We start from the raw sequence: 15,664 nt of genomic DNA on the forward strand, positions 1-15,664 counted from the left end.
CTGGACACGAGCCAAAAAATGCAACGTGAATTATTCCAGTCAACGCCTCTCTTGCGAATGCCCAGTGTTTTTATCTCGTATTAACCTTCGCGAGACGGTGTTTTCAATGATTTCGTGGCAAAATCCTTTCGAATTTTTACACATTAATGTATTCTCACATACTTTCGAACCTATTTCTTTCAGATAAATTTTTATCTTCTTATCACACCTAACAAAGTAAAATAGCTAGTTTGAATTGGCTACTAGAAATAGATCTACTCCCTCTCTTAGAGTGTCCCTTTAGTACACGAGCATGATAGTAGACTCTTGTTGCTACTTTCGTCGATGATCAGTGAAGTGAGGGTCCAGAAAGATCACAGCGTCGATGTCCGAAGTCATTAGCCGAGCGAGTTAATCGCATCGAGCGTGGTGGATCTGCCAGTTTCTCCGTGGCCGCGAGATTAGTCCAGGGTAACCGTCAGTCGTTTCATTAGCACGGTCCAATCAAGCCGGTAGCGCAGGACCGATGGAGGATCCTTGCGGCGCGGAGCGGCCGAGGCCTAATCAATGAAATTGGGAGACAAAGCCGGGTCAGTAGCCGGGGTCACCGGTCATCGGTCCTGGGGACGATAGAGTCGAAGAACCTCCTCCTCGAGTCGGGTACGCGACGGCACCTCGAACGACACAATGAGGTAGGTGTGTCGGCTTCGCCACGCTCCTAGGACCTCCTTACGCACCCTTCGCCAGCCTCGTTCCCAGCGATCGGACCCGTTCATGGATCGCACGATCCGATCGTGGGAGATATATCCGAACACCCGTGCAACTAGGTCCACCCAGACACGAGCCCGTCCCGCGGAACAGACATCGATGTTCCTCGGTGTGCACGGAGGACGCGGGTAGACCCCGTGGCAGACAGGGTCGCGTGATAATGACAGGCTTGGGCGTCGCACGGTGATTGAGGTGGCCGTGTCACAGAGACCCGGTTTGACCACGCCCTGCAGGTCGCCGTACCAATTCGCATCGATTCCCTAAGTCACCCTCCACGAACGCTCTCCTCGATTTGTTTCTGTTGCGCCGCTTTGTCAGCCAGCTAAGTGATCACGACTCCGGATCTTTCATCCGTGCGCAAATTATTCGACAGCCTATCAACGAGAAATAGTTACGAGTTTGTTTCATTTGAAACAGCGAAGCAGATCTTAACACTTTGCAACCCCTTGCACTAGTTGTTTTATTTATGTTTACATCAGTTTGTCCTGATTATCTAATGCTGTGTATTGAGATTCAAACTTAAAAACTTACCGAATTAATTAAACGAACTAAATTCGAGATTGGCGAATAAGAAGCGAAGAAATGTTTGGATCACTTTTTGTCGGTGCAAGTGTCCCGAAGACAGCTTCGGCATCGGCACGACGGATTGAAGGGACGTTAGAGCAACATTTCTTCGAAATCCCGCTCGTCCAATTACCCGTTGTTGGTGCATTCGTCAGGGTGGAGCGTCCGTTAATAAATCAACCGGTTCGATTTGGATCCCGGTGAACGCGTTCCGACGATTCGAACACGCCTGTCAGTTCTCGACGTCTTACGGATCCGCGGCGCTGATTAGAATCAGTCTGGGGACACGCATTCTCCGCGCCGAGCGTAGACAAGCCGCGCGCGCGCGCGCGCGTCCCTTTCGGTGTAATTACAGACGAAACACAATGGAATGTATGGAGGTATGCGCGAGAGGACGCGCCTGCAGCTATTCGTGCCAAGCTCGAGGAACGATACGAGATAAGCCGAGCCCAAAGATGGTATGCCGCCGCGATGTCGACCCGCGCGGTGGACGACGTCGAATGGAACAGCAATGCGACCGGCGAACGCTCCATCCAGATAGATATCGTTGCTGAATTCGCCTCGTCACTGCAACGGTCTCGCTCGCATTCGATAATCAGTTATGCTGACCCGCGTTACTCGCTCACAACGAGAAACGTACAACCCTGGGATTTTCTTCGATCGCGATGTCGACCGACGATGCACGGTGTTTCGAGGAGGAATTGCGACCAAATTATATCAGGTTCGCGTGAAGAACGGGAACTTGGTTGTACCTTAAAAATATTGGTTAAACGGAGAACTTCGTAAGTAGATTCGATGAATTCAGAGAGCGACGAGGATGCTTCTGTTGTACCTTCGGAAAGATTCCTGGTCCGATACAAAATTCGACGTTACCGATGTGGAACCGGTGACTCGAAAGCACCCCCTAAATCTCGTAGGCGGTCCTCTTGCAAGAAATCCGTCGGAAGACCTTTCGGCGGTGGCGGCCATTACCTTGGCGTGCAGCCCACCCCCGCAGCCTTCAGTCTGCAATAACGGCACATTAAAGGATTTTAACGGCGAAATTGAATAACCCCCGAGCGCTGGTAACGAAGTTCTGCCCGCTCGCCGGGACACAGTTATCTGCCGATGGGAGGGAACAGTCGGAATGAAGGTATTAGGGATGACTGACGCGCTGACGTCGCCCATTTTGTCTTCTTCCCACCATTTCCTCCTCGTTTTCGCATCAGCGGGCCTCCGTCAAATTGGCCCGGCAATTCCCGGCCCCGGCAATTTTACGATATTTCGTGGGTTCGATCGTGGCCAACGGACCGATCGCTCCCCGCTCGAGTAGATTCTGAGTTACTGCGACTTTCGTAATATATTGCGGACGCGAATTCCACGCTGTCAGCTCGTTTCTCGCGGGCACGGTAGTTAAGACGCAACGGGGACCGGTTTCTTGGAAAGTCCGTGGCCGCTCGTCGATGACAAATCTTCCGCGCCGCGATTAAATACAATTTCATTGGACCTGTCGGTTATTACACCTTAAGAAGATCTATGATCGCTGTAAATCCGTCGGGAGGCATTGTCGGGTTTTTCAACGTCGACGGATTTGAATATCCCTCGTGACAGGCATATTTTCCGCGTGGAATTTCCACACCTCGTTGGTGGACGCGATTCATCGCTGCGATGAATATTTAGATCTGTTTAAACGAGTATAAAGTGATTTGGCGATCGTCACATCTTGAAAGAGTTTGTATTGAAACACGTGATCTATTTTTCGACTATCTTCTTTCGTCTGATCTTTGTTTCGTCAGAGCCTTCTATAAAATAGAATAAACTTTTAAGAGAGAGAGGGAGAGATTGTGGAAATCGAGGATATAGAGAGGTTCTATAATAAATAAATGAATATGTGAAGGAGAAAATTAATAATATCATTATCATTCGCTTTCACACAATCTGATTTTCTCCCTAAATTTCACTTGCCAATAAAACTATTCAATTTCTACGGCAGGGTAATTAGCTTATTAATCTTCAGATGTTTGAGTAGCACGCAACAGGCTATTTTTGACTCAGCTGAAATTTTCCACTAGAAAGCATCGATCGACGTGAAACGTACGCAGCTACCACATAATTATGGTATAAATAAAAAGTCGATCGAAAACGGTTCGGGATGGCCCGTGTGAAGGGTTGAAAATTCCTCTTTGCGGGGTGTCTGAGGAATCGGAGAAGCTGGGAGGGCCTCCTGATCTGCTGTTTTGGAGGCGGGGGTGGAATCGTGGCGTGTGATGACGAGGCGCGATCTGTGTCGGGTCCCACGCCCCGCTCGTTAGTCGTAGTCAGCAGCCGTCGTCATCGACGTGTCATTCGGCACCGAGGAGCCCGGTTATCGAGGGGACAGCCTTGCCCGGGTCGACGGAGGACACGAAGAGGTGCAGGCCGGGTATAAGCGAGGTCCGACGCGCGCCGCAGGGAGACAAACCGCCCATTCGACATCGACGGCCTGACGCAGCGCATCGAAACCGGCAAATTGTCGTGCTCGCGGGGACGTGGCGCGATTGTCGATCGTTCCGCGTGGGTAGTGTTGAGAGACGCCTTCCCCGTGACAACCGGTGTCTGTATCGTCTCGTTGGATCGTAACGAGGGGTACGTGCGCAATTGGTCTGATCAGAGGCGGCCCCGTCTCACGGGGGTTGGGGGTTGGGATGGGACACGAGGCGCGTCGTTATCGTACCGCGACTTCGGCAATTTCGCGGGAACGAGTCGGGACCGCTTATCGACGCCGATTAATAATAGACTCGCCTCGGTCCCGGCCACCGCTATGATTTATCGAGTGGAACCGGCCGCTCGCGGTCCGAGCAGGTTACAAGTTGAAACATTGCAAGATGCTAATGCGAATACATTGAATATTAATGGATATCGAAGTTGTTTGGCTGCATCTTGGCCGGTGCGTCGCGTCGCTTTAGCGGGGATGATCGTCGCGGGGCTATCGATGGCGTTTAACTTCCGCCCCCGGGGCCTAGCGACGCGATCCTTCAATTAATCTGACGGGGAATCGATTCTAGCCGCGACACTGAGCTAGATCGGCTCATCTTCTCTGTTTCTTGCTCCAATCCATCACCGGTGACATCGCCCAGCCAGCCACAGACCGACGCGAATCGTTCGAATTCGATTACAGTGTGATTTTTGCGGATGCCGTCATTCCCGTGGGCACCTGTGGATGCTGGGTACCGTTTTCCATCGAAGAATCCCGTCGAACGGAGAGGAAACTGCTCTGTTCGCTCGGGTTGATTTGAATTTGGGTCACGGAGGGTCTCATTGTCTCGAGAATTGTCTTAGGGAGCGGTTCGCTCCCCGAAAGGGCCACGGTTATTTCAGCTACGTCTACGCTATCGAGGTAGCGGCTCGTGGGCGAGGTTAGCGCGCCACGAAGAGGGGTCGTCTCGAGGCAATCGGGCTAAACTACAGACTCATTTACACACTTAGCCCGGCTTCCGCCTGGCTCGTTTCTACCCCGGACCAACGCCGAGCGCAAATGGTTTTCATATTGTCTTTTTATCGCTCGTTCTCATTTTATCGCTTGTTTGGCCGCTGACTCGAGTCGCTCGCCTCGGCGATCCCGCTCCTGTTATTCTGATCCGGTCTACCGTGCGAGCTCGGTTCGACTTTTAACTGCTGTACCGCTCGCTTTGTTTTTCATACACACCAGAATTCCGAATTATCTTCCGTTGCGTGAGAGAGACGATTGTTAATATACTCCAGTAACCAATTTTATCGTTTCACCATTTGATCTTCGATTTTAAAGGTTCGCGATTGATTCTGCTGGGTGCAATTATCGTGAGCGCGTCGGTTCATCTTCGTGCATTAATTCCAGAAGCATTAAGGGGCGTGTTCATGCCATCTAATCGTTCTCGCCGCTATCGTGCGCGCCGGACGTTTCATTTCTTAATCGAGACACCGGCCAGCAGAGACGTCCGGAAGATTCATTCAATTCGCGAGAGTGTTACCTGCAACTTTCTCGCGATAATACTTTTACCGAGTCAAAGTTGCGCATCGTCACGGGCGGACCGAGCGGGTGGACGACCCTTGTGGAAAAGGCATCGGTCGCGACGGAGGCGGGGGAGGCAACTCGGAACGGACCGCCGCGAGCACTTAAGACTATTGTTTTCAATGTAATTGGATAGCTGCTGCTTTCTCCCTCTCTCTGTCTCTATTTCTTTCTCTCTTTCTCTCTTTGTCCCTTCCACTTCCGTCCGCCGTTCCGGCAGCTACCTCGATCCCTGAAGAGGGTGGAAAGCAGTCAGCCAGCCGGTCCCCATGTAGCTTCAACAATTATCTTGATTGTTTTATGCATACACCAACGAGACTGGCTCGAGGCAGCAAGGACCGGGGTCCTTGGATATTTCGGTACGAAACATACCTTTGCCTGCCTTTTATCGAATCTTTTAGCTACCTGCACAATCGAGGGTGACGCGATTCTTCGACCATTCTTAAAAATTTATTTTTCTCCTGATGTTGTGTAAATCGAATTTCACAATTTTCAGGAGCCAGAAAAATTTATTGGGAAGGCAATTACGATTACACCAACAGTTTCTAGAATATCTGGTAACGAGATGGTATATCGGTTAGATAGTCATTCTTCGAGTAGAGTGTTCAGATAACGTCGATGCCGGGTAACTACCATCAAGATCCATCGGGAACAGCCGAAACCGCCCTTAAAACGGAGTCGGGGCCGTCATCCGAGATTGCGAACGCCGAATTACGAACCTGTTGTCGCCGGTGGCGTGACACGACCCCGCGATCCAGATCGGCGATCGATCCCCGTCAAATCCGTTTCGCGGCATCGCGTCGGGGTAGTCAGAGGATCCTCTCCCTCGACGTTCGCCGATATGACGTTGCACAGCGAACGCTAGGTAGCCGGGCCGAGATCCGATAGAAACTCTACGCCCAGACAATGCTCTCGGCCGATTTAATTAGGATAAGAATCGCTTGGATCGCGTATACACGACCGCACAATGGGCTTTCGGTGGACGAGGCAGGGGGTGTGCGACGGGAAGAGGAAGGGCAGGACACGAAGCCGCGATTCTGATGCGTGTATACTGTATACCGTGGCTCGCCTCCAAGAAACATGATATAGAGGGGCACGAGGAAGGTCGGGGATCTGCGGGGATCCACGGTGGTTTCCAAAAATACCACAGGCTTCGGCAAAAAGTAACGGGCAGGAAAGGGGTGTCAGAGGGGGTGATTCCCGGTGGAACGTAATACCGCGAGAGCGCCACGTGCTAATTATGTAAAAATATGATGCGGTCCGGCCGCTTGCGGTGCACCCGCGGGCTTTTATGCGCAGCCGGATCCGCTTGCGCCTGGGCCAGCGCAGCGCCTCGCTTGGCACCGGTTTCGAGAGCCCCCCGATTTTACGTCGAATTTAATGCCTTGAATTATAATCGAGCGTGTCGCCGCGGTCGCCTAACCATGCCCGCCACTTCTGATTTAATCGACCGCCGCGTTTCACGGCCCGCGAAAAGGCGTCCCGATAACGACCGCCCCCCTCGACGATTATCGGCCAAAGGAAACGACCGATCGAACTAATCGCGTCTAATCGAACGGGCGCCGATTACGACGCTCCGCTCGAACCGCCCGTCGCGCCGCCGCGCCGCGCTGGATTGAGATCCGCGCGATGGAACCATCGCCGGACGATTAATTGGCTATGATCGGACGCCGGTAATGAACGTCTGGAAGGAACTTCGAGGAACGGAGATTTTCACTCGGTCGGCTGCGCCCCGGGATCGCAATTAGGCCGACGTAACGATCGTCTTCTTTTGTGTTGATACGCCCGTAACGTGTAATTAGCCGGTTCCGTAACAAGAGCTAATTAATATGTATGTGCACCCGTCGGCTGTTTGATGCTCGCGGACATTGTGAAATTTTCGCCTCGCTCGAGTCAAAGTGTGGCTCGGGAATGATTGCTAACACTGAACGACTAAATTCGTAGAAGCTGTAGGTAAATCACTTCTCTCTTACATGGGCGAATTCTTCGTAAATTCTACTTCATACTTACAATTAGCTAAAAACAGCGAAAACGTTCAGCATTGTTTCGTATTTGCAACGGCTTGCACTCTCATCTATTTTACGGTTGGAGTGATAATTTATATATTTATCGTATGCCTGTGTTTATCCAATGGCTACATATCGAGATCAATAAAATCTAATTTAATTTCGGTTCCAAGGAAATTAGTAGCATACATATTTAGCCGATTCAGCTCGAAACCATAGTTAGCGACTCGTTAGTCTATTATTGCGAGAAAATAGATCGTAATGGAGGCCACATTTTCGTTCGTTAAACAGCGCGCTTGTTAACCAGAAATCTCTGCGGTGAATGGAGATTGATGGAGCCTGCTCGCGGTTATAATTAAAAAATTATGATTTGCAAAGCAGGCGGCCTACCATAATTCATCTCTGGTAAACTCTCGTGTATAAAAGAGTAGTCAAGTGCGGCTATCAGTGGGATCGCCGGTTTCATGTGCGGCAACCTAACATTTGCCGAGCGGCGTCCTTGTTTTATGCATCCCCGAACGATAGATAACGCGAACGCGATTTGTCCCGGCCTAGCGACGATTACGTGACTCTAATATCGCGGCGCCAGCTAATAGGAGATGAAAATTAAGATGCGCGCCGCGCATCGTTCCCGTGGGGTCGGCGTTTCGCGCAGCTCGTAATGTAATTAACGAGATTATCCGTGGATCGCGTGCACCGCTTTTTTCCAACGTTCCACGGAGCCCGTCGTTTGTCATTCATAATCCAGCGAAGGATTGTGGCTCGACAGCCCACCGGTACTGTCACCGTTCCGAGCTCCACGAATTTTTACTGAAATTCGTTCCCGACGAATTTTCGTAAACTTCATCGAGAAGGAAAAATTTGTCTTCCGGTCACTGTTTCATAGGAGAGCGACGTCGACGTCCGCGGCGGCGGCCATTGGCAACGGCTCAAAGGCTGCGCGGCCTCGAAACTGGAGCTAGATGCATAAATGATGCACTCCTCGGTTATTCCATCGGTCTTGCCGGGCGAGTCCATAAATTCGTGTATAAATCTCATCGTTCTTCCAGGGAAGTTACGGCTCGCATTAATTTCGCACTCGCGGCGAGACCGGGATCCTCCGGGGCCCCCTTTTCTCTCCCACCCCCGCACCGATGGGTGCCAAGCTACGGGAAGACGGACGACACGCGTGCAAACCCGCGCGAGAGTGAAAACACGCGTATGAAACTTCTTTGCTCCCGGCTGACGTTAATCTACTTGTTGCGTCGCGACTAATCGCGATCGGGTTCTCATGAAAGCCTGAAATAGACTCTCAATCTTCGTGCTCCGAGCTGCTTTCTCTCTCTCTCGCTCTCTCGCTCTCGCTTCCGCAGAGTAAATAGATTTCTTCGATACGGCCGGATGATTTAAGATCCGACGTAAGACGATCTCAACGAGGACGAACGAAGAGGATTTAGGACGTGCAGAAACGTTTCGTGATCGAGCGACGAATGTTTGCGCATTTATTATTCGGAAATCAATTCTATAAGCAAAAAGAGTGTGGTAGACAAGAATATTTTTTGTCACGGGAAAAAGTTACCCTCTCTCAGCCAGTACCGGTAATATATGCACGACAGAGACGCGTTGAAGGGAAGCTGAATAGAATCATCAATCGTATTAAATTATCAGAAGGTACCATTTAAATAGAAGGTCTTAATCCGTCTCTAATTACCAAAAGATTCCAACGATCGCGACTATCGTGTATTACGTTGAAGAAACATTTCCGGTACAAAGTGGGTACCGCGAGGCGTTCGAAGGAGCGTGTACGTTCACGAGGAAAGGGGATAAAGGCCGGCGCGGCGAGAGAACAGCTTGTAGACACCAATGATGGATAGCGAACAATGTGGCAAGTCCTCTCGCAGGTTCTAAATCCCGCGAGCGGCGGCGTCTTCGTCGTCGTCGGTCGCCATTTCGCAGTGCGCCGCGCCGCGCCGTACCCGATTTCTTTCGATGATCCGCGAGGCAGAGATTATCTTGTAAACCGGCGATTCGAGGCTCGTTCGTTCGGTGCTGTCCGCGGCTGACCTTTCTCCCGTATATCTTCGGTGGCCCCTCGTAAAGTCTGTCTTCCGTGAAAGCCAATACGAGCGTCGAGGACGGATCGTCGTCTCCGCAGAAGCGCATCTGCGCCGATGCGACAGCCCGATAAAACGCGCTCGTCTCCGCCATGTAGAAACGCTTTTTACCGCGTTGCCTCGCCCCCGCTCGCCACCCTCCCCCTTCCCTACATTTCCTCCTCCCCGCGGCAGCCCTCTGGCTTCCACTGTCCAAACTGTCCGCCGCTTTTTCCCCGGCGGTCCTTCTTTTTATTGTTGCTGTTGCCCGGCAATAAATAATATTTCACAGGTGCGCCGAGACGAGCCGGGCGCGTGACGCAGCGAGCGCCGCCTGTAATACGCCTGCCGTCGCGTAGATAAAAGTTCCCGTGCATCTATGCGTACTGTGCACTTACCTGTTACGCGATAAATCACCCGATAAATTGTTTAAAAGCACAGACCGCCCGGCGAAACGTGAAACGCGCTGCTCCGGGGCTTTTCCTCGTCGAACGCCGTCGTAAATAATGCAAAAATTGCTCGCGCCGCACCGCGGCCATCCGCGCGATCTATGGTACACGATGGAAAGATCTCTGAGATTTGGACGACAACCGGGATCAAGCATTCCATCGTCGAGAAACGAGCACGGAGATTTTAAGCCCTACCTTTGCGATTTCCTCCGTTCAGTAATCTGATTAGAATATCAATCTTTTGTTGCAGCATCCGTACCCTTCGGAAGACCAGAAGAAGCAGCTGGCTCAAGACACGGGGTTGACGATCCTTCAAGTTAACAACTGGTGAGTACCTAGACGTGCTTATTACAAACTCGTAACATGTGAAATATCGCTACAGTTATCACCAATTAGATCCTGCCTCTAGTAAACAACCCTTATTAGACTCGCAGGATTCATTAATGAATCAGGAAAAAGTATCAGCTATTTCACGTGTTGCACGCCAGCCACTTGCATGCAATTTGTGGCAGATTTATCCATCAGCCTATCGTGCACTCTTCAAGCTATCGTTACTGTTGTGTTTCGCCTTACATTCAACTCTTAATTCTTTGCACAATAGTGCCCATTATTGTCCGAAAAAGGCTCACCTTCGAGACAAAGCTCGGTAAGGGTGACATGAAATAGTTGATAGTGGGGAACCGGTACACAGAAATACTAGAACTACACGAAGGTTTTTTTAGATCAAGATTCGATTCTAGTTACTTGAAAATGAAATTTGCAGCTTACTCTATAATTTAGTTTATTCCAGATAAATTGATATTCGATGTCTCTACTTTCATAATAATCGTTTCTAAGCAAATCACTAGCGGTACGGGTGACCACCGCGGCAGTCGACGTGTTAAAGCTGACACGTTCTTTATCGAACCAGAAAATTTTATGCAGTTCTGTAAAGATTTTTAAGTGATTCCTGGCGAACATTTTCCGAGCAGCTTGAACAGTGTACGAGGGTTAATCCCGGCAATTATCTTCGGGATAATTACAAGGATCTTAATCCCGGCGAATACGAGACCTTGGAGAAACTGTTCGTTTCTTGCGAACGCGCCAGGATAATTATCCTCGACCGGTGATTACGCGGCGACAGGAAACTCGACGTCATAGCCGCGGTTAGGAATCGACGAGCGTCGCGTTCGACGTTCACCTGGCGACAGGTTCTCCGCGCTGTCTCCTCGCGGGCCTGCGTGCTCTGGTGGAACGGTCTTTCTGCCTCGGCCGGATACGGCGAGCGCGTGATACGCGGATTCCGGACACGCTGAAATTACTCTCGTCCGTCAAACGAAACGAACCGTGCCGGCGGGCCCGCGACAAGCTGATTATTTCAGCGCGCCAATCACGCGAAATACGAGAGAACAACGGGAACGCGGTCGCCGCGAGGAACGCGCGCTAGATTTCGAAATTCCCGCTTGCCCTTCTGCCCCTCGCTACGGCATTGTCGGTCCCCGTGGCATTCCTGGCGTGCCCCTTGTCGAAGATAAAATTGTTGTTTCAATGGGTTTTCGCGACGCATTCCCCGGGGAAACGAATTTCTGTCGGCAGCAAAAGAATTTATGTATATCTGGAGTGGCCAGGTGATCGTTGCTTCGCGGCTCCGTTATGGTCGCCTGATATTTATTTATCTTGCGCAGCTGATCGAGAATTTTCGTATTTTTCTAACCGGGGACATTTCAACCTACTTGCCCGAGTATTATCTAGCCACTTTAGTGCCGCGCTTCTCCTGTTCAATCCTCGAAAGCGCCAGCCCATGACACACAATGGTCTAAACGGGCCATTTAGCTGGACAAAATTATTCTGGCATTATTTTAAGACATAAAGCCGTAGTTAAGTATTCGTCTTGACATCAGCTATAACAATATGTAATAAAAAATACTTAGTGGCATTTAAAAAATTAACATGATCATATCTTTTTTATTAAACAAAAACAATTTGGTGAAATTTTTTTATTGAAATTGGGCATTTGCATCGAAAAGCTTCCGAACCGAGCGTTTTATGTAAGCGCTTATGACTCCCAAACGACAAAAGGTAGCAAAAACTGATTCAAGTAAAAGTTATATCGTATTTTAAGGCCCACAAATCTGTACAAAAATTTGCTAAAAAAAAATAATTTTCAAAATTTGTTAAAAAATAATAAATTTTCCAAATTGTTTGCATGAATTTTTGAGCCAAAAAATACGATATAACTTTTACTCCAACCATGTTTTGATATCTTTTTGTCGTTTGTGGCTTATGTAGAAGAGAATTTTTCCATTTTTTGGGTTTTGTCCAGCTAAATGGCTCGTTTAGACCACAGTGTAGGCCCTATCAGATTTTGTCAACGCTGCCGTAAGCTCTGGAGATTATTCAGAGCGTTAAATAGTCAATTGCAAAGAACGGATAATTTTCGATCGGGTTTTTGCAAAGACTCGCGGACCTAACGCGGGTCAGAGAGCTGAAAGTATTTTGTACGTTCAACGCGTTGCACTCGGAGGTTGAACATTGTAAAGAACATAAAGGTCAAGAGTTTCACATGTACGTTAGAATTGTCTCCTAATTTCCCCGAGACACAGGAGTTTCATTCCGAGAGAGTGTCCAGCAAAAAAAGGTCCCCCGGCGTTCCGGCCATTTCCCCGAAATTGCGCCACGTCCGCCCACTTCCGCGTCCACCTGTGGGATTGAATTTTTTCCGGCTTTCACTTTCGTCCAAGGAATCCCGCGACCTGTCGTAAACAGCGGGAAGTTACGGTTCATAAGCCGCGGAACGTCCTTTCTTTTATGCCGGAGTAAAATCCTTATTAATGGCGGTGCTCGAGCCTCGGGCCCAACGGGTTTCGTTATTTTTTCCAGGAACTGTTACGTTACAAATTCGTTGCGACCGACGCAGACCTAGATACAGGAGGAAACATTGTGAACAGGCAACATCGATATTTACGAGCCGTCGTTCCGATTGTTACGGCCGTTTGCCAATCATTCCCAACCACCCACAGGCATTCCCTAATTTCAGCGTTCCATTCGACTCGCATTTCCCACGTAAGTCCGCTGTCTCGTTCGAACTTTCTCCGTCGTAAACCTTCACGATTCGTCCGTTCGTCCGTCCAATGTCCGCACTGTGGACTGACTCTAACGTCTCTGGGATATCGAATTTTTTCTACTAAAAATATTCGACACGATGGAAATACCAAGCACTCGTTATTCTCTAACCCACATACGCTCCTCAAGAATAGTTGCATAAAAGAGACTAGGTTAATAATTCACCCGTTTGCTCTACACGAGAAATCAACAAATTATGTTCCATTTGTACCGTCACATTTTAAAGAAATACATCTCACAACATAGACATAAAGGGATGAATGATTTTACAGTATGTGAAAATAGTGAATGGGTGAATTTTTAAATCTCAGATTTGGAAGATTAACAAGTGGAAAATACATTAGAAACCATTATTATCAATTTTAGACATCTCACCGTAGCTCGTCGGTTAAGCAGGTTTATACCAGAAGAAAAATATTTCGATTTTGTGTAAATTCCTTAGAAAAGCGGAATGGACGACGCATCGGCCACACGCGCGTGCCGTAACTCGCGCGAGGCGAGGCGACGGGACAAAACCGTAACGCTGTCGAACCGCTGCTGGCAGCTATGTAACGAGACGTTTAAAATAATATCTCCTTCGCGCCTGGCAGCCAGGTAGGCGAGCAGCTTGTAAAACGTTTACACCAGTCCGCTTTACGCACATTTAATCTCGGCGCGAAGTGCCGTACCGGATTATACTAGCTGCTATTATGTAGCGACTTTACGATTTTCGTATCTGGGCCGTCGCGGGACGGAGAGAGACGGCAAAACAGTGAACGAGAGAGAGAGGGGGGGAGAGAGAGAATCACGCGGACCTTTGTGTTCGACCGATTTCCAGAATCGCGAATCCTGTATCGGAATACCGTAAATTCCGAGGGAATTTTGACGCTACCGATAAACGCACTCACGAGCTCGTGTACTCCGCCGAGATTTTCGGTTCCGCTCGCCATAAACGCGATAGCAAGCGACGCGCGATACCATTCTCTCTGTGTTTCAGCTTTTTTTCTTCTACCTCTTCTTTTCTTCGACCGCTGAGAACGAACTGGTCCCGATCAAAAGCGAACAGGTTAACCGAACGCTCGTAGGTGGTTGCATCCGCTTAGAACGCGGTTGCAGGTGCGGCTGATAAGCGCGATATCCGCGTCCATTGCGTTCCAGAACGATTCGAGTGGGCACGATGGAGCGGCGTTTGATATACGTAATCTCCGGTGCAATAACTATGTTTACGTATCACGGGTATACACCGGGGAAAAGTGTTCGTGAATTATATAGCGGCTCGCTGAATTCCTTTTTCCCCGCGATGAGTTGTAAATGCTTCTGGCTCGTTGTTACGCGGATCGATCACTGCGAAAGCGTTCCGTTTCGTAGGAACGCGCTCCAGAAATTATTAACTCTGTCTTTAGTATTCGGATAATGCACAGCCTGTGTCAAAGACGATCTTGCATTCAAGATTCCGGTACACGAGGACTTGGAGAAGCACTCGGGCAGAAAATTCTATGTAGCTGCAATCTGCAAATGTCTGTACTAGTGCGAATTCTTTTCATCACAGCTAGAGAAATTGTAGTAGGAAACCAGTTCATCCTGTCGAGTATTGTATTTAGTACGGAGTAAAATAATAATCATGAATTTTCTTCAATGTTATACTATATCTACATTTAAACGATCACACACACACACAGACGTTGTGAATATGTAAAATTCGTGGACAGCACATCACGGGATTAAACAAATTATTCATTTTGGCATTGTTTCTCTTGCCAGAAATTCTGACAGGAAACGACGCTTTCTCTAGACAGAATAATAACCAAATTACACCGTGCGAGAATACTGCATGATGTAATTTTAGAGAGCACACATGCTTGTAGAAACTCATAACTTTATTAAGTAGATTGGATCTTGTTTAATCTTCTAAAGGACGCTAGCATAATGATAACTTTGTGTTAATTCTGTACGTTCTGTGAACCTACGAAAATCTTGTGTCACGAGATTCTATTCCATGCTCCATTTTAGAAAGCAATACAAGTAAAATGAAGTAAATAAAATTTAATAAATCTATTAATTAAACGTGAAATACATTTAATGTATAATATAATGTAAAATATAATAAAAATATAATATAATGTAGCTTAGCAACATAATTATGAAGTATTGTGAATGCAGGGGTTATTTTAGCCTAACAATTCCGTGATAATCCAGAAGGTAGACGTTAATCCCGCTACCTGGGGAAATTAGACGCCCCGGGGTACCGAACAGTCCCAAACAAGTCCACCGAAGGGGATTGATCCCCGAAACCGTTAGAAAACATCCGGCGACGAGCTTCTCGAAGACTCGCACATCGTAGAGAAAAGTTAATTCTCCCCGATCCGATGGCAGACGGAAAGGGTTAAGACGAAGAGAACGCCCTCGTGGAAGCTTAGTGCCTCCTGTCCCGTGAAATCCCCCGTTTCTTCGAGTTGATCCACCGTGTTCCGCCCCCCGTTCCACCCCGTTCTCTCTTTACAGAGGACGAAACGTTCCCCTTGGTGGTATCTCGCTATCTTGATAGATGTTTCCGCGTAGCACCTGCGCCAGCATCCGAATTACAACGGCCCCTGTTTACCGTGATGTTTAAGCACGGGGAGTTGGGTCACCCCTTTCGTCCCTTCCGCCAATGCGCGAATTCTCTCGAAATCCGCTTCGTTTCCCTTACACGGCGCAATTTAAATTGCGGAAGAGCTGTGCAAACGCTCGCTCTGCAAT

At 48.9% G+C, this 15,664-nt stretch overlaps 1 protein-coding gene across 8 annotated transcripts in view; it reads left to right on the forward strand.

Moving 5' to 3' along the window:
* Nucleotides 1–15,664, forward strand: part of Hth (Meis homeobox homothorax) — a 518,842-nt gene that overhangs the window by 387,949 nt on the left and 115,229 nt on the right. For all 8 annotated transcript variants that reach the window (XM_076427479.1, XM_076427471.1, XM_076427473.1 and 5 more), the window contains one exon: nucleotides 10,095–10,171. In XM_076427479.1, the coding sequence (XP_076283594.1) occupies nucleotides 10,095–10,171 (77 nt within the window). The remainder of the gene's footprint in view (nucleotides 1–10,094; nucleotides 10,172–15,664) is intronic.

This window comes from Lasioglossum baleicum, chromosome 7 (assembly GCF_051020765.1).
Source record: "Lasioglossum baleicum chromosome 7, iyLasBale1, whole genome shotgun sequence".
Classification (NCBI taxonomy): Eukaryota; Metazoa; Arthropoda; class Insecta; order Hymenoptera; family Halictidae; genus Lasioglossum; species Lasioglossum baleicum.